Below are 25,003 nucleotides of genomic sequence, written 5' to 3' on the forward strand. Positions count from 1 at the left end.
AGAGTCAAACATGCTCTGAATGTTTTATAGAAATTTTAATTTTTAATTTTAAAACTTACAATATTAAATTTTTTCAAAATTTATGTTGGTAATTCAATTGCTAGTAATATATATATATATATATATATATATATATATATATATATAGTAATTTATAAAATATATATGGCGATTAAGCTACACTGAATATTCTGCGTTTCATCCAGCTATAGGATTCGTCAGGCTTTACTAACTAGCTCTACCTACGTATTGAGCACTTTTGAAGTAAATACTTAAAGTTTACGCATAAATCTATACTTTCGTATAGTAAATTTATGTGAATAAATGAAATAGTTATATATATATATAATGCGCATACATACAAGCAGAGTGACCTGACATTGCTGGGGATCGAATGATGAACAACAAATGATTCATACTTCCCATGTTTTTATTGTCATCGAAATCGTTGAAATAGTTTATTTTTCAAATCAAATCGATTGATTGCTTGATCTAATTGGGGACCCATTGCGATGCACCTGGAAGAAGCTTCACATGTCTCTCGCAGTGACTAAGTTCACAATATATTGTAAGTCTACATTGCACTGTAGAGAATCTACTGTTGATTTTATAAGATTATTTTATATCACTAGCCTAGGTGCCCGGCGTAGCTCGGGTGTTTGGAGGTATAAAGAAAAAAAAGTGGTAAGCAGGCTCAAACCCGTGACGTGAAGGCGGAAAAGAAAAGTGTTCAAATTTAAGGTAGTCAATCAAAAAGATGACTTGCAGAAATGGCATTGCTTTTAAACCTCCCACAAAGGTCGTTTTTAATGTGGGGGAAAAGCAGCTCCCCCAAAAAGGGAGCAGTCTGGCAGTATCCAAATAAAAAGTAATTGTCTCAGTATGAAGGGTTTTTTCTACATTAACCAAGGCCCAATTACAGAACAGATACTTTGGCATTTGTGTTCGAATAGTTTCGCTTTATATGAAAATGAAAAAGACAAATAAACAGCTGAGAGAACGGGACGGTGGGAATTTTTTAAAACTCAATAAAAAAGTTTAAAAAAAAAAAAAAAAAAAAAAAAAAAAAAAAAAAAAAAAAATGAAAGGAACTGTTCATTTGTGAATCTGAGATATTACGATCTAGGAAGTATAAGAAAACTTCTCCTGGAATCTAACCGACGTAAGAACCCCGACACAAAAAGCCTTTCGTGGACATACACAAATGCGTGCACCCATTTTTGCTTTTTATATATTAGACTAGCCTAGTTGTCCAGGTGTTTGGAGATGTGTGTTGAACAAAAAAATGGTAAGAGGCAGGTTCCAAGTTGTACCGCAAAATAGGAAAAGAATGTGGGGGGGAAAAAAGAGTTGGTAATTAATTTCTGCCTGGGTGAAGGATATTAGCACAAAAAAAAGATAGAGGTGGGATCGAACTCAAAAACAAGGGTAGTCTTTCTCACTAAGCATTATGTCATAGTGGATAATGAAATCAAGGAGTTGGTAATTAACTTAATCATGCATGCGCAGAAATCAACGTTGCTTTTTGAATCTGGCCGGACTCCAATTAAGCTTCCTTGCTTTCTGCCGTTTTATTTGTTTCCCCATAATGGAGAAAACCAGCTCCCTCCAAAAAGGGGGCACTCTGGCAGTAAATAGTAATTGTCTCGGTATGAAATGTTTCGCCTACATTGATCAAGAACCAAGTACAAAACACACTACCCAGACGAAAGCTGGGAGGTGGCGCGTCAGCATTCGATTAGTTTTACTTTATATGAAAAAAGCAAACATGTATTCTACACTGTAATTCAATGCCTGCCAGATTTGTATTCGAGCGTGTGAAAAATCCACTTCTCTCCTATCAACAATGTCACCAACCATATCAATTATGGGTGGGTATGCTGCCGAGGATTTTCACAGTTAAATTGTGGAGGATTTATTTATCTACCACTCCCAACTAAAAAAACTGCTCCGATATACGTTCTTTACATGGGGATGTTGGGGAGGTCTATTCCAAGGAGTGGTTGGTGTGTCTATTTTGAAAGCTGTTCTTAACATGGGGAGTTTCTATCAATCTAAACAGTTCATATACAGTGAGAATCCCTAAGTTCTAAAAAAAATCTGTTTATACTTTCTATTCTTACGGCATATCAACACTTTTCAGGTTATTTAATGCTGAATCCAATTTTTTTAATAGAATATATTTGGTTTTTTTTTTCCAAGTCGGTTTCTATTTAACCCATAATTGGGATCCTAACAGGTACTACCACTCCGAGTCAGAGTGGACCTGGGAGCAATGGCAATTAAAGGGTGGTTCCACACTCCCAAAGCCCGCAAGTCTTGAACCCAACCCTTTATTATTATTGCGGGGAGGCAAGTAAATAGGAACAATACCCACACGAATTGTTTCAGTTTGTGCTCGTCATTTGACAATCTGTGATTGGGATTACACGACAGCTGAGGTTTCGATTTCGACAATCAGTCCGACAGAGATTAGGCCATTTCAGTGGTCTCTAGTTGCCGGGCTGAGGCATCAGTTCTGGGTAGCCCTAAAAGGGTCCACCCTCCCAGGCCTTGCCTCCCATTTATCAGGCAGAGCGAGTTTATTGCTGGTTGTCAGCGGTGCACTCACTAAGGAATTAGTGACATTTTTTGCAGAGCCAGGATGCTTCTTTATGGCCACAGGTTAGATTCTTCTCAGCATCTCATTTTCTGTCATCCACTCCCACCCTGTGAAGGGAGATGAATACCTACTTTGCTAACGATACAAAAAATCTAAACATTTTGAAAACCGTTAAAACCTCAACCTCCAGAAAAAAGCTGAACCTATTAACAACTTGATATTTAATCAAAACCAAGCCATGCAAGGCATGGACTGAAGATCATGTCGATTTATCAAACGAAGAAGCATACATATGTAAACGAATGAAAGTGCATGTAGACAAAACATGTACACATACTTATATGCACCCGCATACATAACCCCAAAACAAAAACACTGACCTAGATGATGATGTTCATCCATCATTGTTGATGACACCCACAAACATCACCGATTTGTATGATTGGGTTTATTTAGTGGGTCTGCAGATGACTTGTGAAGTCAATACAGGCTTGAAAATATCGTTCACAGATGGAGCACCACTGGCCATTAAGTGTTGTTTAGATGCTTGCTGCCCTCAACTTAGAGGGTGCACTTCCTTCTCTTCTCATCCAAACGGTTTGTCTCTGCTTTCCACGGAGATCCTGTTGATCAAACCACAGCACTCACATCTCCCATGATTCATTATATATTAATAAGGCTTTGAGGAGCACCTTTAGATTGTTTTGTAGACTTTCTGGCCACCTACACACCCTTTTCTACTTTAGCGTTCACCATACCTAATACACTGACCTAAATATACACACACACGATCATGAAAAAATAAACCCTCATAAATTATATTCATTAATGTGTACACTCCTAATTCCAAAACATGGAATAAATAATTATTATCACTCTTGAATAAACTTGAATGGCATGCCACCCAAAGATGTACTGATGACAGATGAAAAAGAGAAGAAACCCCACACAAATTTAAGATTTAACCTACATTTTTTTTCAAAACGATATCTGAAGAGTCAAACATGCTCTGAATGTTTTATAGAAAATTTAGGTTTTAATTTTAAAACTTACAATATTAAATTTTTTCAAAATTTATGTTGGTAATTCAATTGCTAGTAATATATATATATATATATATATATATATATATATATATATATATATATATAATGCGCATACATACAAGCAGAGTGACCTGACATTGCTGGGGATCGAATGATGAACAACAAATGATTCATACTTCCCATGTTTTTATTGTCGTTGAAATAGTTTATTTTTCAAATCAAATCGATTGATTGCTTGATCTAATTGGGGACCCATTGCGATGCACCTGGAAGAAGCTTCACATGTCTCTCGCAGTGACTAAGTTCACAATATATTGTAAGTCTACATTGCACTGTAGAGAATCTACTGTTGATTTTATAAGATTATTTTATATCACTAGCCTAGGTGCCCGGCGTAGCTCGGGTGTTTGGAGGTATAAAGAAAAAAAAGTGGTAAGCAGGCTCAAACCCATGACGTGAAGGCGGAAAAGAAAAGTGTTCAAATTTAAGGTAGTCAATCAAAAAGATGACTTGCAGAAATGGCATTGCTTTTAAACCTCCCACAAAGGTCGTTTTTAATGTGGGGGAAAAGCAGCTCCCCCAAAAAGGGAGCAGTCTGGCAGTATCCAAATAAAAAGTAATTGTCTCAGTATGAAGGGTTTTTTCTACATTAACCAAGGCCCAATTACAGAACAGATACTTTGGCATTTGTGTTCGAATAGTTTCGCTTTATATGAAAATGAAAAAGACAAATAAACAGCTGAGAGAACGGGACGGTGGGAATTTTTTAAAACTCAATAAAAAAAAAAAAAAAAAAAAAAAAAAAAAAATGAAAGGAACTGTTCATTTGTGAATCTGAGATATTACGATCTAGGAAGTATAAGAAAACTTCTCCTGGAATCTAACCGACGTAAGAACCCCGACACAAAAAGCCTTTCGTGGACATACACAAATGCGTGCACCCATTTTTGCTTTTTATATATTAGACTAGCCTAGTTGTCCAGGTGTTTGGAGATGTGTGTTGAACAAAAAAATGGTAAGAGGCAGGTTCCAAGTTGTACCGCAAAATAGGAAAAGAATGTGGGGGGGAAAAAAGAGTTGGTAATTAATTTCTGCCTGGGTGAAGGATATTAGCACAAAAAAAAGATAGAGGTGGGATCGAACTCAAAAACAAGGGTAGTCTTTCTCACTAAGCATTATGTCATAGTGGATAATGAAATCAAGGAGTTGGTAATTAACTTAATCATGCATGCGCAGAAATCAACGTTGCTTTTTGAATCTGGCCGGACTCCAATTAAGCTTCCTTGCTTTCTGCCGTTTTATTTGTTTCCCCATAATGGAGAAAACCAGCTCCCTCCAAAAAGGGGGCACTCTGGCAGTAAATAGTAATTGTCTCGGTATGAAATGTTTCGCCTACATTGATCAAGAACCAAGTACAAAACACACTACCCAGACGAAAGCTGGGAGGTGGCGCGTCAGCATTCGATTAGTTTTACTTTATATGAAAAAAGCAAACATGTATTCTACACTGTAATTCAATGCCTGCCAGATTTGTATTCGAGCGTGTGAAAAATCCACTTCTCTCCTATCAACAATGTCACCAACCATATCAATTATGGGTGGGTATGCTGCCGAGGATTTTCACAGTTAAATTGTGGAGGATTTATTTATCTACCACTCCCAACTAAAAAAACTGCTCCGATATACGTTCTTTACATGGGGATGTTGGGGAGGTCTATTCCAAGGAGAGGTTGGTGGTGTCTATTTTGAAAGCTGTTCTTAACATGGGGAGTTTCTATCAATCTAAACAGTTCATATACAGTGAGAATCCCTAAGTTCTAAAAAAAAAAATCTGTTTATACTTTCTATTCTTACGGCATATCAACACTTTTCAGGTTATTTAATGCTGAATCCAATTTTTTTAATAGAATATATTTGTTTTTTTTTTTTCCAAGTCGGTTTCTATTTAACCCAGAATTGGGACCCTAACAGGTACTACCACTCCGAGTCAGAGTGGACCTGAGAGCAATGGCAATTAAAGGGTGGCTCCACACTCCCAAAGCCCGCAAGTCTCGAACCCAACCCTTTATTATTATTACGGAGGTACAAAACACCTGATGAAGGCCGGGGGGGGGGGGGGGAAACGGCCGAAACGTTGTGACGATAACAACCAAGATGAGGAAGTCAGTCCGACAATCTCAATCAATGAAAACACCTCATCTCAAAACTACAGACAATTACTATTGGTTTCTATTTAACCCATAGTTAGGACCCTAACAAGTACTACCCCTCCGGGGTCAGAGTGGACCTGGGAGCAATGGTAATTAAAGGGTGGTTCGACACTCCCAAAGCCCGCAAGGTGGGGCCTCACCATCGGATATAGTTTAAGGTCCTATCCAGGACCAAACATTGAAGAATGGAATTTAAATCATTTTAATCTTTTAAAAATTTATTATTTCTAATGTTTTTTTTGTTTTGAATTTTTGCAATTCAACAGATTATGGTATATACTGATGAGAAACTATTAACAGAACAACTTTATTTCTACTTGTTTATAATTGCAAGAGACAAAAGAATAGGTTGATTAAACATAAAAATAATTGTGTACTTTTTTTTTTAAACTCTTAAACCAGGTTCCAATTTTTAAATTCTGACACTTCAGGAGATAAAAACCCAATCAAATTTGGTTCACTGTTCAAAATACAAACTTGAAATTTAACATTTGGGGTAAGACAAAAATTGACAGTAGTTTGATAGAGACCATTCCTCAGACAAACACAAGGTCACTTTTATAAAATATACAGATATTAAAATTACATCATCTTACATATAGGGGTGGGGTGCTATGGTGCATTTTGGAGGTACCTATTCACATACTAAATTGAGAAAAAAAGATGAAAAATGTGCCATGTAGGCATAAATACTAACCTGAGGATACGGGCAGCACCCATATGCTCCTTCTGTAAGCGGACAACAGGTGGTGCCTTCTGGACAACTGGTCTCTTTATCAGGACACATCTGGTCGGCTATCCACTTTGTCATTTCCACTTCGACCATGTAGACTTGCTTCCTTAAACATAGATTACTTGCAAGATCACATGTGTAATCATGAGGGCAGCAATGCTTGTGGTCTGCACAACATGTCGCCTGGATATGGAGAAATGGAAAAATCATTTGATAGTCACCTAAAAACTAGTCTTATTGATAGCAAGGTAAGAGTTATGACATCTGCCGGTATAGTTGTAATAGTAAAAATCTAAAAGGCATGTTTTTGAAGTTTGTCAGCTTGTATGCAAATGGAAACATGGCTAAAAAAAAAAAAAAAAAAAAAAAAAGGCAGAGTACACATTACTAAGGTGATAATTTTTTATATCATTGTTCGAATCTCAAGTGGAAAGGATATCTTTTGTTTTTTAATTAGGTACAGGTTTTATATAAATTAAGAAAATAGCATGACAAATACAAGGTGTTCCGAAAATAATACCTAAATGGAATCAGAACGGATTGCAAATCGCACTGCTATGATGATTGCACTTGTGCATTCATGACCTTAAAAGTTTCATCTGTTGCAATAATTGATGGTGTGATACTAAGAAAGCAACCCCTGTTATGGACATGCATCAGAAGCAAAGATAAGTTATTGAATTTCTGGAAAAAATGTATTGAGAATGGAGCACAAAAGGTTGCTCGTTTTTAATGGTACCACTCATGTCACTGTAGCTCTTCAACTTCAAAAATTCATAGGAGTTATTATTCTTGTATAAATACCGAGTAGCACATTTTTTGGTGCAAGTCCAAATTTCAACTTAAGAAAAAAAAATATGGAAAAATCTTTAATGTATGTAAAAGTCACAAAATGAAAATATTACCAAAATTTTGTAAATTGATAAAGTAGGTTTTTTAAAATGATTTTTAGCAATTTTAATTAGTAAATTGTAGCCATTACAAGGTTGATTTTAATCTCAGTAGTTCAAATCGAGTTATCCCATTATTATATATGGCAGATTAAGACACTTTTTCCTTAGTCACAAAATTCGATTTTCTTAGTTAAAAAAACTACTTGGTCAATTTGTGATTTTTGGAATATGACATTTTCATTGTTACATACGTAAAGATTTGTATTTTTGATTTTTTAATTAGGTTAAATTCTAAACTTGCATCATCCTCAGCCCTCCAAATTTTCAAATATTTATTTTTGTACGATTACTACGCACTAAAAACTAGGCAAAAATATCCAGGTATCATACCAATACTGTCCAAGAAACTGGTATAAACTAGTAAGTAATATTAACTTATTAAAATTGACAATTTTAAGAGGTTTTTTTTTTTTTTTAGAGGAAATTTGATCACACATTTCATAACAAATAACATGTCAAGGTGGATGTGAACAGACATGCTGAAATCAGAAGTTGAATGTTTGTATAAAGAGGTCAGAGATTGAACACCATGACGCATGTCTAGAATTCGTGCATTTAGACGAAAGACACCTGAAACACTCAATCCTCTTGTTTATTTTATCCCCAAGATTAAGATGGCTGAGCATTGCAACAAGATGAGAACTTTTTTTTTTTAAACACTTTTTCATCCTAAACAAAGCATAGGACTATTTGGGCTGGCTACTAATCAGTCAAGCAGGAAACGGAGGGAATTCTAAAGTATAGCAGTCCATGGGAAGAAAGTATTAGAGTAGAAGGTTTTCTGGCAGTGAGAAGTGAGATTCTGCTGCTTGTCAGGAGTATGCATGTTGAGGGGGCAAAAGTGCCAGGAGTTTTTCAGAACACATTTTATTAGAGTACTTATAAAACAGGCACAGGAATGTAATATAGCAGTGATGGGACAGAGGTTGAAGCTTGGTCAATTATATAGATTTTCACATTTTTTTTGCCAATCATGCATGTGCATTGTATTTATGAAACTCGTTACTCTTGGCATTTCGTTTTGTTTTTATTTTTTCTTTGTACGCCAGTCATAATCAAGTAGTATAATTAGTTCATGTTCCGTTCTATCTCTTCTCAGATCTTTCAACCACTCTGGTATATCAGTTAAGATAAAAATGAAATGCAACAAGTCTTCAGACTACGTCTCCATCGTACAGTATATCGATACTCTACGGCTGACTGGGATAGCTTCCGTACATTTATATCTGATCTACCCCTGCATTCCAGGTTTAAAAAGGATGTGTTCTCTATAGTATCAGACCTGACGGAATGGTGAATTGTAGGTATAGACTGATTCATACCATCCAAAAAATTCCAACAAAAACCTAACAGCCAGCCATGGTTCTCCCCAGAATGTGCTGCTGCCATTGCACACAGAAATCACTTTTTCCATAGCTACCAACGTAATAGATGCACCGAGATGAAAGCTGCTTTCAGGACTGCCAGCAACCACTGTAAAAGAGTAATAAAAATGCAAGAGAGCTATATGCTCAGTCTTAAATCAAAAGTAGCTGAGCAGCGGCTTGGTTCCTACCAGTTTTGGCAAATAGCAAACAGGATCCTTAACAGAAGCGGGCATTCTATCCCAACCATCATCAATGGACCTGCTCATCAGCATCAGACAAAGCCAAACTATTTGCCAAGAACTTTGCAGCTAATTCTACCCTATGCGACCAAGGCCATCAACTCCCAGTATTTCCTCCTATAACAGACAACACACTAAGAACCTTGATGCCAGTAAAGCAACTGGTCCTGATGGCATTCCAATTATAGTGTTGGAAAAGCTTCAACCAGAACTTGCCCCCATACTTACAAAACTGTTTTGAGCGTGGTCTTAAGGAGAATTGCTTCTCAACACCCTGGAAAACCTCATCAGTATGCCCTGTATTTAAGAATTAAGGTGACAGGTTATCTCCCTCTCAGTGCAGACCAACAAATCTCCTGTGTGTCATGAGTAAGTTGCTGGAATCCATATTAAATAAAGAAGTAGTCAACCACCTCAGGAGAAATAACCTTATTGACATGTAATATGGTTTGCGTTCTGCTAGATCTACAGCAGATGTGTTAACGGTTATATCTCATAGGATTAGTGAATCTCTTGACAAAAGCTTCCTTTCTAGGGAAATTGCTCTTGACATATCAAAGGCCTTCGATAAGGTATGGCATAAAGGCCTACTTCACAAGATCTCCAGCTACGGTATAACTGGAAATATTCTATCATTAAATCATTTCTCTCTGATCGGCTCATAAGAGTAGTGGTTGATGGATAGAAATCAGAAGGCCACAGTATTAATGCTGGTGTCCCTCAAGAGTCCATCCTGGGCCCAACTCTCTTTCTGATCTACATCAATGACCTCCCTAAACACATACTTAAATCATTCGTTGACATCTATGCTGATGACACGACCATCTCTGGCAACACATCAAAGGCCGTAAATGACAAAGTTCTCTCTGATTCTCTCTTCTCTGATCTTGAGCACATGGTACAATGGGGGAAGAGGTGGTTGGTTACTTTTAATGCATCTAAAACCAAGCTTCTATCTTTACATCATCAACGCTGTGATCCCCATCTGGCACCAATTGAAATAGATGGCTCTCGTCTTGGGGAGGCTCCATGTTTTGACAAGCTTCTGGGATTGACCTTTACTCCGGATCTGAAATAGAACAGGTACATCAAATCTGTTGCCAAGGTCACTGGAAAAATGGTGGGATCCTTCTACCGCTCCAGTAGATATCTCCCTGCTGATGCAATTCTCTATATAAAAGCCAAGTACGTCCATGGATGGAATACTGCTGCCATATCTGGGCAGGAGCTGCTAAAAACAGCCTATCCTGCAGTCTTGACAAAGTACAAAATAGACTTTGTAGCCTAGTGGGGATGCCCTTTTCTCTTTCCTGCAACCACTCCCACAGAAGGGACATTGCGAGCCTGTCGTTTTATCGTTATTTAAGTGCTTGTCTTTGGTCCCCGCTTCGCAAATCTTTCACGAAAAACACCCGTCTAGCTAAAACCACTGTCAGTAATTTATCTGTGCCTAAATCAAAACGTAGATTCCATGAACAAAGTTTCTTTCTCAGAAGTGCACGCCTGTGGAACTCTTCCATTTGCCTGTTTCCCTACCTAACTACAACTTGGATGTCTTCAAGTCCAACATAAACAAGTTCCTGATGAACCACCACCTTAAGACACTTTATCCGATCTCCATTACTAACGATTACTACGATATTAGAAGTTCATGCCTGTGGAACTCTCTTCCATTTGCCTGTTTCCCACCTGACTACAACTTGGATGTCTTCAAGTCCAACATAAACAAATCCTGATGAATCGCCCCCTTAAGTAAGACACTTTATCAAATCTCCAATACTAACGATTACTACTATACTATCCCATTGATTACTGTACACGCAATAACCCTTATCTCCGAGTAGCTTCCGGGCCTTGATAAGTGGTGACTTCCTTGTAAAAAGAAAAAAAAAAAAAATTAAAAAATCAACAAAAGTATATTACAGAAGTACACTTCATTATTCTGAGACCATAACTGCCATGAATTGCAGCATTTACTTCTTTTCCACCACAGGAAGATGCGACACAAGGTTGAGTGACCTAGTAAAAATAGACTAAGTATTCCTTTCGGCATATCCTGGTCAGAGCACATCAGACAGTAAGCAATAAACTTACTCTGCCTGAAAAACTGGAGGCAAGACTTGGAAGGGTAGGCCACCTAGGACTACCCAGCACAAATGCCTTAGCCCGACAGATAAAAGGTGACTAATGGCCTAGTTTCTGCCTTATTGTTGAGGTTGATTCCTGAACTAGCATGTGATCTTGACCTGCTGCCAAATGAACGGCACAAATACACAAGATAATTGTATTTATTATTAGTGGGCAAGTCCATCTATTGTTGAAATGGGTAGAGCTGTTTACTTCAGAATAGTTTTATCTTTAACTGACCAATAAAAGTCACTGACAATATACTCTTCTGAAGATTGATTATACTGCTTAATTGAACCGTTCTATGCTAGGATCATTTTCAACCAGTATTTTCATTAATATTTTTTGGCCTTTCGTTTTGTTTTATGGCATATCAACCATTTTTTAGCTATTTAATGCTTAATCCAATAATTATGGAAAAGTTTCAAGTTTTTTTAATCTTCAAATATTTATGGCGTTCGATTTGGTCGTTTTGTAGAGGAAAATTGTTTTTATTTTTCACTTTGCAGAACTGAGTTTTGCAAAGAAAATAGCAATGTTTGGTGCATTTTAAGCCAGGAAATCAATATCTCGATAGTCTGATATGCTAACATCTAAATGAACCAATGAATTAAACTTCTACAGCAAACATTTAGAAAAGTAAATTTAAGTGATGTTATGTTAGATGCGTTTTAACATGATTATTCTCATGACAGTTTTCTCATCCTTACCAGTTCCAAAATTGGAAGCGGGCATTTTGTTTGTGATACCATAACTAGAAAATAGCATCACAGGCTAACAGGCTAACCCTAACCCGACAGGGCTAACAGACACTTTCTATTCAGTTTAAAGTTCCTTCTAGATGGGCTGCCTTCGCCACGGCTGAGAAGTTTCATCCACCCACTGTATAGTAACCCTTTGGAATATCAGAGAGAGGCTAACAGGTGCTACACCTTTCTCAAGGATGAATTTAAACTGCAAGGAAGGAGCGTTCAGATCCAAGATATACATACCCACATACCTAAATACATACAGCACCTAGTATCCCCGAATGGCAACTCATCTGATATTGACCAGGCTCAACACTGCTTAACTTTGGTAATCTTACAAGAAATGGTATGACATGATTATTCTGCATACGCGACATCTTACCACTAAAACGTAATTAAATATTTGAAGAGTACAGTTTGAGTTATTATTTTTGTAACTCATGAGAAATGTATCAATTGAAAAATTAAATGGTCTGGTGGTTAAGAATCTTGCTCCACTCCAAGATGGTAAAAATCAGATTCAGCAGAGATGAAAAAAAAAAAAAAAAAAAATTAAAAAAAATAATTTTTTTTTTTTTTGTATTATAGACAAATCGCTTCAGAAAGTATCTCACTCCTGACACATCTTCCTCTACTTGTACAAGAGACAAATATGTCCTAAGATGGTGTACTATTGCCACATCTTGAGAGGAGCCGCTAAGGCTACCATTTTCCTGCCTTGACAGAGTTCAAAAGCGGCTTTGAAATCTAGTGGATAAAGATCCCTTTCACCTCCTGACTTCCTCACAAAAGAAATGTTGCAAGCCATCATTACTTTTATGGTAGACTAGCCTGAGTGCCCTGCGTTGCCCAGGTGTTTGGAGGTGTGTGTTAAACAAAAAAGTTGTAGTAGGCAGATAGGCTCAAACCCAGTCCGCAAAGGAGGAAAAGAATGTGAAAAAAACTGGACGTCTTTGCTGTTGTGTCTGTCAAACCGGAAGTGATGAAAGTTTAAATTAAGGCTAGTCAATCGAAAAAATGGGATGACTTGAAAATATCAGCAAAAAAAGCAACCCTTTCCTGTAGAAAAGTGCACAGTTGAACGTGAAGGAATTAATGTTTTTAGCCAATTTTTTTTTTTGATATTTGTCGTCTGAAGGGTTGAGCTTCCAAACGATACTGATCTCGTGAAAATCCATCGCCTCTGTTGAAAGTTTTAGGCAGATATACATATATACATTTAAGTAGACAGGTGAGATTTATATGATAGATGCCTGACAGAGCCTTCAATCTAACCCTCCTCCCGTAAAACTTTTGCAACAAATACTTGTCTAGCTACAACAACTGCCAACCATTTCCCTCATTATCTGTGCTTTAAACTAAATGAAAATCCCATGACCCAAGCTTATTTCCTATAACAGCGATATATATATATATAGCCGCACTGATGAGCTGTGAAACAGCGAAACAGTACTGTATGTGGATGACTATATATATATATATATATATATTCATTTTGGAACAATACTGTGGAGCTGTATCTCACCCGACTATAATATGGTTATTTATCCACTTAGTCGTTTCATGATGTTTCGGCAAACTATTCCTCTGGCCTTCGTAATTGCGACAGGATAGGAACGCTGAATCTCCTAACTGCATTCTCAGCAATTACTGCCTTCCATAGGTGTCACCTGACCATGTTTTGACCAACTAAGCTTCTGGCCAGCTTTGGGTAGGATTGAAACCACTATCTTCAGACAACGCTCACCTGGAACCGTAGAGATTCAACGTCTATCCACTACCTCATGGGCCTCAAAGGGTGACCAAGATTGGATTTTTGGTCTTATGAATCCATGTTTGTTATCTGATCTTCCATTGTCGGGTCCATAGTGAATGATGTATATATATATTTAATTGGAATTCTTATTGAGACGAGTAATTTGTATTATTTTATTAATTTATTTGTTATTTTATTTTATTAATTTATTTGTTGCGGATTATTATCCTCATCTTCATGGTTGTTGTTGTTTCACAACGTTTCAGCCAACTATTCATCTGCCTTCATCAGGTGATTACCTGCAACGGGATAGGAACACCGAATCTCCTAACTGCATTCTCAGCAATTACTGCCTTCCATAGTTGTTGTCATTACGCTTTTTGACAAAGGCCATAGGAATAGTTGGCTGATACGTCGTGAATCAACAACTAGAAGATGAGGATAATAGTCTGCAAATAAACAAATAGAAATTTACTCAGTTTAATAAGAATTCCAATTAAATGATATAACATGGTTGTTTTCAAGTCTGATGTAAATAAATTCTTGTTCAGCTGTTTTGTTATATTAAGAAACCCTACCCAAGTCTTACCATTTACCTGCCACTCATTAGCCCTTATTTTAGAGTGGTCTCTGAAACTTGAAGCAGTGATCCACTCTCCCGAAGTAAAAAAAAAAAAAAAAAAAAAAAAAAAAAAAAAATCTGTTACACCATTCTAGTCGTAGAAATACTAAAGAACAATAAAACTGAAGAAACTGATTTGCCTTGTCATCACTTATGCCAGAAATTAGAAAGTACATTAGCTGACTATAACCAGTGTCATTTACCAAATTCAGTAAATGACAATGTACCCAGTCCATGAGAAAAGATTTTATGTGTGGATTCAATCAGGTAACATGAATTGGAACAAATGTGTAGATGCTGCCATGACCACTGCAAAGAATGTGGGATCCCTGTACTGCACTAAGAAAAAAAAAAAAAAAAAAAAAATACACTTGCAGTATATCTTTACAAAGCCACCATTCGTCCATGCATGGACTATTGTTACCACATATTGACTGGTGTATGCATCACTAGTCTACCGTACAAGGTTAAAAAGTACAATCTAATGAGCCCTACACTGTGAAACAAGCTCCAACCTGTATACCATCACCACAATGTTGCATACCTGTGCTTGTTTTGCATGTACTTTAATGGAATGTGGTCTGACAGATGTGTTGCACTGGTGCTTCCACGATGTAAATAATTACACATGCCCTCATTGTAGAGGCCCCGATTCCAGAGAGCCTTCTTAAATTCCTGCTCTTGAACTGGTCGACTTTAGAATTCTCTCCCTGTATCTGTCTTCCCTGCAGAAAATTAAAGTGTAATGCTTACAAACATCTCATTGGTCAACTCCTACTTAATGTGTCCATAATTCACAGTAGCCCCTTAAGTTTCAGTGGTAATTTCCCTTGTTGGAGGTGAATATGAAGGTTTAAAAATCATTTTTCAACAAACCAACTTTTTCGGGGGGGGGGGGGGATAATCCACAAAATAGACAAAGAGTATTTACATAAATTTTGTTTAAAAAAAAAAAAAAAAAAAAAAAAAAAGCTTACACTGGTATAAGGACAGCAAGCATATGCATTTTCCCCCAAGAGACAGCATGTTGTATTTGCTGGACATACAGTTAAAGCATCAGGACATACAGTGGGGTCTCGAATGGCAAACAGAGTGTGCCCTGGTAGAAGCGACGTTACTTGCTTTATCATTTGTTCTTTTGGCTTTTCACACTTTGAGGATTTCAAGTTGCACTGGAACCCAGATGGACAACATTGTTGACCTTTATCACAGCACACAGCCTGAAAAATAAAAAAATATTAAATTAAAACTATTAAAAAACTATCACCACAAAACTAAAAATGTAAAGTTAAATATAATAAAACAAAAAATAAATATAAACAAAGGCAGTCTGGATTGGAACATTTAAAATTACTTTAGTTTAGGATTTCTCCCTCAATCAAGAACAGAAAAGAAAGTCTAGCATCGAAATAGATACTACACTTTGCTCTTGTCTAAAAGGATACAAAGTAATGACTCCATTTTTTATTCCACCCAAATGGATTAGATGCAAATTGCATTGTTATGACTTTAGTTTCATCTGTTGCAGATATTGACAGTGCGAGACAAGTTAGAAGCAGAGATGTGTCACTGAATTCCTCCATGCAGAAAAAATTGAACTGATAAACACACACACACTATTAAGTTTGTTAGCTAACCAATCAGATTCTTTGTTATTCCCGCCCCATTTTCAACCAACAACCAGGCTTTTATCAAACAAAGATCAGCTGACTTCTATTTCATTTTACCATGTTCAGGTTTGGAGAGGGAGAGTAATTCTTCCTCGTGCATTAAAGTGGCCTTGTTTTAACCTGGGTGTGCTTAGATATATATCTATACAAGATCTGGGTTATAGTCAGCTAACGTACTTCCTAACCGGGCATGGCTGCTACCGGAAGCAGTAACAAGGCAAATCAATTCCTTTGCTTTTTTCTCATGCCTATATCTCTCCTGTACATGTACACTTAAATTTTTCTGATTTTTTTTTTTTTTTTTTTTTTTTAATAATCATTGAAAAGTTTTATTTTGGTCTTATTTTAATTATTTAAATTATTATTTTTTTTATTTTTTATTGAAAACACTTTAAAATTTCAAAACTATTTTGGGAATATTATATATTGGATACGTTTTTATGATGTTGGAAATTCTATTTTGATTTCAGTAACTATTTTTATACTTTCATAAACATGAATTCAAATAAACTTATTCTTAAATTTAAAAAAAAAAAAATGTATTTTTATAATTTCATAAACATTTATAAAATTTCCAATAAAATAAAAACCTTAAATTTCGTTATTAAAAGTGCAAATAAAAACTAATTTGTGTTATTTTTATCTGTATATTTATTATTACATTATCTGTATGTATATTATTTTTTTTTCAATAATGTCGTTTTGTTATATTTTCTTTCAATAAATTGCTTTTACAACAGAAATACTGAAGAACAATGGAAGTGAAGGAACTGATTTGCCTTGTGAACACTTCTAGTAGCAGCCAGTTAGGAAGTACATTAGCTGACTATCACCAAGATCTGTTTTTTTGTTGTTTTAAGCCATGTTGTACAAGTGATTTTTGAACCGTTACTATTTCTATTACATTTTTGCTTCTCCAAGTGAAGAAAAAAAAAAAAAAGTTACTTCCCCTTGTTTATTTTTTAGTGTCGCCCTCTTTATGGGAGGTATTTATGAAAAATTTTAATATTTTTACATGCCTAAAATTTTATCCATGGACACGGGTTTCTAGGTCCACCCACCATCAGCATTAGTAAATCCTCATATCTATTATAATAAATCCGTATTCTTGTCTGTTTGTTCACAATGAAGTCATAGCATATGTTATGCAGGATATAATAGATGACATCATGTAGGATGTCACATGACGTCATGTAGGGGGGGGGGGGCAAAAATGAAAGTAGATTCTCTGGGCAATGCCGGGCAGCTTGCTAGTATATTATAAAATCAAATGCTGTTAAAACAGGATATGTGAACAAAGACAACGGACAAATTAAACGCAACTTCACATTTTTTGACAATTGATTTTGATGTTTGTTTTTCGTTGTGTCTTTATTCACATGCCTGTATAAGCTGTACATGACACAATGGGTTGAAGCATTAGTTCAGGTGTTACTTACATTAGGGAATGGGCAACATCCGGAAAGGCCACTGTCGGATTTGCAAAGTGTTTGTGCTACAGAGCAACCAGAAGAATGAATAGAAGATACATTTAAAGAATTTATTTTCAGCCCAGGTAATTTTTCAGCCCATGGAATGCTTTCAGGTTGTTGGAACTCCATGTTTATTGGTGGGATATTTTCAAAACTTGGCTGTTTTTTCACCTATGGAGAAAAAAAAAAAAAAAAAAGAATTTTAAGGACATTTGGTTCAAAAAGTGGGTAAAAAAATAATTCTACTTTTTCATAAAAGAGCAATCAAAAAAAGAAGAAAAAAAAAAAAAAAAAAAAAAAAAAAAAAAAAATCCAATCATTGAGGCCCCTGGTGCCACTCTGCGACTTAGTTTCGAAAGAGAGTTTGAAAATATGGAGACAGTTTTATAGATTAGATTAAAAGAATAGAGGAGAGTTGTTGGATTAGTAAACATAGAAAAGTTGAATTAGTAGCCCAAGGGGAAAAGAAAGAAATGATAAAAATTAATTGAATAACAGAGGGATAAATAAAGACTTGACCGGAGATAAGTTAGTTTAAAAGTCAATTATTTAAAGCTGTCCAACACATGCCAGCATGTAAAATGGATGTTAATTTGAACATGCTATTAATTTCGAACTATGAGATAGTCAATGTGAGATTTATATATCAGCATCGCATAAACATGCTCATATTCAAATTAGCAGTTATAGACTTTCTTATTAAAAAAAAAAAAAAAAAAATTAATAAAAATTCAACCAAGTTTTATAAATTTATGATTTTAATTTCCTTTTAGTGTTCCTATTTACTTGTCTTATGAAGGCAAAGTTAGACACAAGGTCGGTTTTTAATGAGGAGAAATCTAGCTCCTCAAAAAGGAGCACTCTGGATAGAAACAAAAATAATTGTCTGTCATGAAGGATTTATCCCCCACTGACAAAAGACAGAAAAGGTGAAGTGTAGTATCAGAACAGATACTACATTGTGATCTTGGCCTTCAGGCCAAGAAATTACTCATCAGAAGCCTTCTTTTGCAGGCAGTACCTCCTCGATTGCCTTAAAGAGGGAGATGGGAAGATTCATTGCTGCTATCTAGAAAGAAGTTTTTCATTTTAGCATAAAGAGCCTTGAGATGATCAAGACAGACACATGCAAGACTTTACCCTAATAGGGATGCAGTTAATTATTTCCCAATTGCCTTCCCTGACGGTCAAAGGAGGCATTTCTCAAAAAAAAAAATAAATTAAAAAAAAAAATAAAATAAAAAAAATTAAAAAACGAACAGATGGACCATCATTTGCAAACAGAAATCATTTCTTAAATTTATAATAATAGCTTATGTTTCTGAACTTGAGATGAGGATTGATAATTCATATTTGGATTTTTCGGACTACTGCTCAACTCTTGAGTGTTATTCACACAATGTTTTGACCAATGTAACCTGGCCTCCTGTAAGTGTCTCTTCTCGAACTCTAGAATCTGCACGGAATTTCTAACGCACCCTTGACAGACAAGCATCAAATATATTTTTTTTATCTAAATATTTACTTGTCCGTACATCCAGTATTGAAAAAAAAAAAAAAAAAAAATCATTATCGCAAGCATTAATTAACGAGAAATAAATTACCTCACTTTAGTCGCTCTTTATCGGTTAAAAATCAAAACCATTTCCTCTCAAAAAAAAAAAAAAAAGTTTTTTTAAAATGGCTGTCTGTTTATGGTTTCAAATTGGCTATTTTATTTTACAATTTAAAAAATCCAGGTTGACGAGACTAAGTATTTTTTTGGGGTTTTTGGATTATAGTTTCTTTAAAATAAAAAAAAAATGTGCAAATGAATTGACAGCTGCTCCTTTATAATTTATATACAAAAATTATTCAGGAAAAAGTGTTGTGTTGAATTTTCATTGAGGGGAAAAAAAAAAAAAAAAAAAAAAAAAAAAAATCTAAATTTTCAAATCAATTCTTTTTAGCTTTAAAAGGTTAAAGAATTTTGCTAAAAAGATCATCTTAAATTTATTTTATTTCTTATTTATTTTATATTTCATGTTTTAAAATTTTCAACTACCATGGAATTTCCACAGGTTCTGCTAGTTTTATAAAAATTTTCCAATGTAGATAATTACCTTATTCTTTGGAATGTATAAAGCAGCAGGAGCTTTCTTGGACCATTCAAATGAGACGCCATCTTTGTTACAACTTCCATTGTTAACATCACAGTAACTGCCAGTCGGACAGCAGTGAATATTATCCTTACAGCAAACGGCCTGGAAGTTTAACAAACAAAAATCAATTAAAATGGAAACGAAAAAATAAAGAAATAACAGTGCTTATCTAGAATTCCTCCATATTAAAAATACAAGTAAAAAAAAAAGAAAGTAAACATCTATATGTACATACCAGTAACAGAGGGAAAATATACACCAAAAATCATGTAAATTGATCCAGCAAATTTTGTGACCAAATGAGAAGTGACAATATTGCATCTTAAAATCAATAGCAATAACTCCAAATAATTCAAGCTTGCAAGTTTTTAGAAAGTCATTCTTAACAGGGGAGGTGAGATATTAGTTAACCGCGAATTTGCTTAAAGCTGATTTTCTTTATAAAAATACTTTATCAATTTACGTGATTCTTGGTGAGCAGTATTTTCTTTCCATCACGGGTATGTATATCATACAGAAGTTTCTTCCATTTTTTTTTTTTTTTTTTTTTTTTTAAATGGAACAACTGTGATGTTTATAAAGATACAATGCTATTTATATCCTTCAGCAGGTGTCATTCACAAGATTTTGAACACTTTCATCTGTTCTTCAGATGTCTCGAAGATCTAAAGACTAGCCGGCGAATGGTGCCTGCTTTTGTCAAGTAGGGGACTAAAGAGAAAGTCGCATGGTCTCCTTTGCCAAGAAAGGAGTACATAAAATTCGGCAAAATTATATTTACAACCAATGTACATTTATTTACAGAATTGATACATATAAAATTTTAAGCAGTTCATCACCTAAAACACTACTTACGTTATGGTCTCAAGAACCTTTTGTGAGAGTTCAAATGTGCTTTGTGCGGGTATAAAACAGGAGAGCAGTTTTGACGCGATTTGCATGATTTGAGAAAGAAAGGAAAAACGATACAAACCAGATGTGGAAGTAGGCTGTATCGCCCCCTTGTGGCAAAGAATGGCATTGCCAGAGTTAAAGGGCAATAATCGAGATTACTTTAAAGTCACACGCTTGTGTTCGTGTGTTCGCTTGTATGTGGAACTTGGTTCCCATAAGGATACCGTCTATTCCTAAATATATGATGTATATGCCGATGACAGAAAATATTGTATTCCAAAAATTACGTAAATTGACCAACTACTTTCATTTTTATAAATATAATCATTTTTAAGCTAATTATGAATTTGTAGGCTTAACAAAATTGTACAAGTTTGAATAATGCTATCTCCCTTGTTTTATAAGACTTCAAAATAGCGTTGCAAGAAGATAGCTCGAGTCAGCCATAGAACTTGATTTTCTTATTTAAAAATAAAGATACTTCAATTCATGTGATTTTTGGAATATATTTTTCCTTCCATCACAAGTATTTATATCATTGTTGTACAGCATTCTCCCAATGCGGGTTGAACCAGTTTCCTTTGAAGGAGGAAGTATTAAGGGAATATTAAATTCACAAGCAATTCCCAGTTGTCTGTACATCAGATTTTTCTTAAGAATTCTGGACAAGTTCGTAAAAACTTATCAACAGAAAAGCTCAAGTTGTTAATTACAAAAAATGAATCAGATTCAATATATAATTCTTTCTCTTAACAGACTCTCGCCATCTAAGGTAATATTTATGTTCAAAACAATTTTACAATGTAAAATAATTTTTGAAAAATGTGACACAAGGCAAAAGTCAGCAAATATATTTATACTAAACATTTATCTCGGTATACATAGTTCTTCACTCACTACAAGAAATCTTGCCATGAAATAAAATAAAAAAATGCTTACATTTGTACTATAGCTTTATTCACAAAAAGAATTCATACCATGAGAAACCTAAAACTTTGATGGGAAATATTCAACACTTGAATTAAGAATTCTGAACAAGAATCATTTGAGTTTGATCTACTTTAATTCTAGCCAGAAAGATATACTTTCTATTTATCAGTTCAAAGGCTGCAAAAATAACTTTCATGTTTTTTTTATTTTATTTACTTTTGGAATCCTTTCTATTCTAGGCTTCATAATTTGTGCATTCATTCTTTTTGCAAATTGTTATCCTCATCTTCATAGCTGTTTCATCACGTTTCAGTTAACTCATCCTCTGGCCTTCTTCAGGTGATTAACCACGACGGATTAGGAATGTTGAGTTTTGTAACTGCCTTCCATAGTTGTTGTCTTACCACGTTTTGGCCAACTAATCCTCTGGCCTGCTTGAGTAGAATTGCCTGAAGATAGCCGTTTCAATCCTACCCAAGCAGGCCAGAGGGTTAGTGGGCCAGAACATGGTGAAACAATGATGGAAGGCAATAATTACTGGGGATACAGTTACAAGACTCAGCGTTCCTATCTCGCACAACTTTCATGCAGAAATTTTGACAACCATTAAAAAGTAAAAACTATAAGGAAAGGATGGCTGAAAATCTTGTAGTTATAGACATTTCAAATTAACTTTTAACTATACAATTGAAAATGAATGATGTTGCATCTAGAATGAAACCTATTTTCAAAATACAGAAAATCTTTAAAGGCTTCATGGAGGTACATACCCGTCACGGACTGAAGAAGTCATTCTAAAAATCACGTAAATTGAGCAAGTAGTTCTATTCTTAAGAAAATAAAATTTTATGAGCCAGCAAAACAGGATGATCTCATTTCTAATTTAAAAAAAGGGGGGGGGGCAGATAAGTTCATAATTCCAACTCTAACTATCAGCCTTGTAATGCTAGCAATTTCACATTAAAAATCATGCATTTTGATTTCTTAGTTAAAAAAAAAAAAAAAAAAAAATCTTTTAGGCATGTTCTCTGTAGAAAGGCAATAGATACAGCCTCCATCCCTGTCCCCATGTTAAGAATGGCGTTCTAAATTTGAACAAGGATGTTAAAGTGCACACGTACCTTCATTTGTCTTCCTTACTAAATATTTTTCGATTGCAGCATGTTTTTTTGACAATTAAATTCACATGATTGCATTCAATATTTTTTTTATTTTATGAAAAACAGTTATTTTTGTATGCAATTTTATTTAGTTTGTCTTTCAATTTTTAACTAGTCCATAACTACTTCCTTTCTTAGGAGATCAAAGTTGGACACAAGGTTTTTTTGTTTTTTTTAAATATGTGTCTGTATGTGGGCTGTCCATTTAAAAAGGCAGGGGAATCTGGATTCTGGGATAAAAATTGAAATTTCGTCAGGACAGAACAGATACATTTTCATTCCAGATTGTCAAATGTTGTAAATCAGATGGGGATTAATCTGTAATACCGTTCTGTATTTCCTTTTTTATGTTCAGTATATCAAAAATTTCTATGCATTCATTTTGAAAATGTGTTTAATTCTAAATAAGCACCATAAATCTTTTTTTTCAATTCGATAGTTTAAAGGCTAAAAGTTACTTTCAAATGTCCAATTCGAATAATTCCACTTTAAAAACTTAGGAGGATCATTGAACTTTTTTCATTTATATTGAACAACATTTAGTTTCAGCATAAATCAAATTGTGTATGTTTTTTTAAAATAAATAAACGAATTTTAGTCTTCAAAAGACATGAAACAATTTTAATGCAAATTTTAAGTTTTTTTAGTTCTTTTTGTAAAAATCTTTCATTATTAAAAGTGAGATCTTGCTTGCTAGGACCTCAGCCATTACCTTATTTTCAGTGAACAAGTCTATGTCGGTCGTGGTCATGGACCCTTTGTATGTATAGAAAAAGGGGCAATAAAAAGAACTTGGACAACTCCAATTAGTTGAAACTAAGTCAAAATTTAAAAAAAAAAAAGAAAGAAAAGCAAACAAACCCTGTGAGCAGATACAAATAGAAAAAGTTTGTTGAGTACTGTCAAGGAAAAAGAAAGCAAGGATTTTCTTTATTTTTCATGTGGATGGGGTAGAGTGACTGGACAAGCACCAAAAATAAAGCATTATAAATGTTAAAATTAGACTGATTATAGGTAGAAAATTTAATTCTAATGTATTTGATGTAAGTGGAGTTATTTGAAACAGAAGTTTAAAATTATTTAGACCCCCACCGGGGGGGGGGGAGAGAGAGAGAGAGAGAGAGGGGGGGTCAATTATCAAGGTCAAGAGCCACTCGAGGATAACAGTTAATGGTTCGATTAACTTAAAAAAAAAAAAAAAAAAAAAAAAAAATCAATAGAGGGGTCCTTTTAATAAACTTAAATAGAAAATTGCACAATCTGCTAAAAATAGTTTTATCTCAAAATTTTGTGTCTATATTTCTTATTCTTCACTAAGGAATGAGTTATCAAGGCCAAAAACCACCGAGTATAAAAGTTACTGAGAAGGACCGATTGTCAGTATGAGTATATTACGAGAGTTTAAAATGAATGGAATAAAATTTACTCTTTAGAACAAACTGTTTTCAATCAAATTCCTTGGCCTTCAGATCAAGATCTCAGTCTAGTATCTGTTCTGATGCTACACTTCACCTTTTTTGCCCTCTCAGTGGAGGAGAAATCCTTCACAACGAAAACTTGTTTCTAACCAGAGTGCCCCTTTTTTGGGGGAGCTGGATTTTCCCCACATCAAAAACCAATCGTGTCTAAATCTGCCCTCATGGGGAAGCAAGTAAATAGGAACAATCAAATCATTCGAAGAGTCATGTTGTAAGCTGCAGGGAAGTAGTCCCATGGGAAAGTATTCTATAGAGGATAAGTGCAGTTAGATAAATTGTTAATTATTCTGTACTTTCATCTAACAATTTTTGTGATTACAGTTGTCACACTTGTCCAAACTCACAACTAAATTCACCCATCTCTGAAAAAAATGGGCTTTTTATCCAATATGGTAACATCTCATTTGCATATGAGGTAATGAGAAATCTTGTTACTTCACGAGTATACAATTAGATGCAGTAGACCCTACACGCTGCATAAAATCAGGTTTGTATCAATTCTTAACTAATTTGCATATGAGTGGCAGCTAGGTATTTGTCAAATTCTTGGAAAGAAATTGCTAAATGCAGAACCGATGCAAACTTAAATATTTTGTACCAGTAAACAAAAAAGCTAAACTTTAACATTTATCAAGGCTAAGAACCACCTAAGGATAAGGGTTAATGAGAAGGACCGATTGTCAGTTGACTGATGAATATATAAGTAGGTTGAATGATGAATGGAACGAACATTTAATTACTTATGAGGACAGTTTATGACTAGTATGTTTGCAATAACAATCTAAAATATGATTTGAAGACTGCCATGTTGTAAACTATGGAAGCAACTTTTTTTTTTTTTTTTTTTTTTACAG

The 25,003-nt window shown here is 34.9% G+C and overlaps 1 protein-coding gene across 12 annotated transcripts in view; it reads right to left on the bottom strand.

The window, feature by feature from the left end:
- The window catches only part of LOC145291490 (progranulin-like), a 92,212-nt gene that overhangs the window by 26,361 nt on the left and 40,848 nt on the right, over positions 1-25,003 (bottom strand). For all 12 annotated transcript variants that reach the window (XR_013869425.1, XM_080137383.1, XM_080137388.1 and 9 more), the window contains exons 3-6: positions 19,649-19,789; positions 17,514-17,717; positions 15,382-15,624; positions 6,556-6,774 (exon numbers count right to left, since the gene is read on the bottom strand). Coding sequence is in view for 11 of the 12 variants with exons in the window: in XM_080137383.1 (XP_079993509.1) it covers positions 6,556-6,774; positions 15,382-15,624; positions 17,514-17,717; positions 19,649-19,789 (807 nt within the window). In the remaining variant the exon portion in view is untranslated. The remainder of the gene's footprint in view (positions 1-6,555; positions 6,775-15,381; positions 15,625-17,513; positions 17,718-19,648; positions 19,790-25,003) is intronic.

The sequence above is a fragment of the Euprymna scolopes genome, chromosome 12 (genome assembly GCF_053919585.1).
Source record: "Euprymna scolopes isolate OS-2025 chromosome 12, ASM5391958v1, whole genome shotgun sequence".
Taxonomy (NCBI): Eukaryota; Metazoa; Mollusca; class Cephalopoda; order Sepiida; family Sepiolidae; genus Euprymna; species Euprymna scolopes.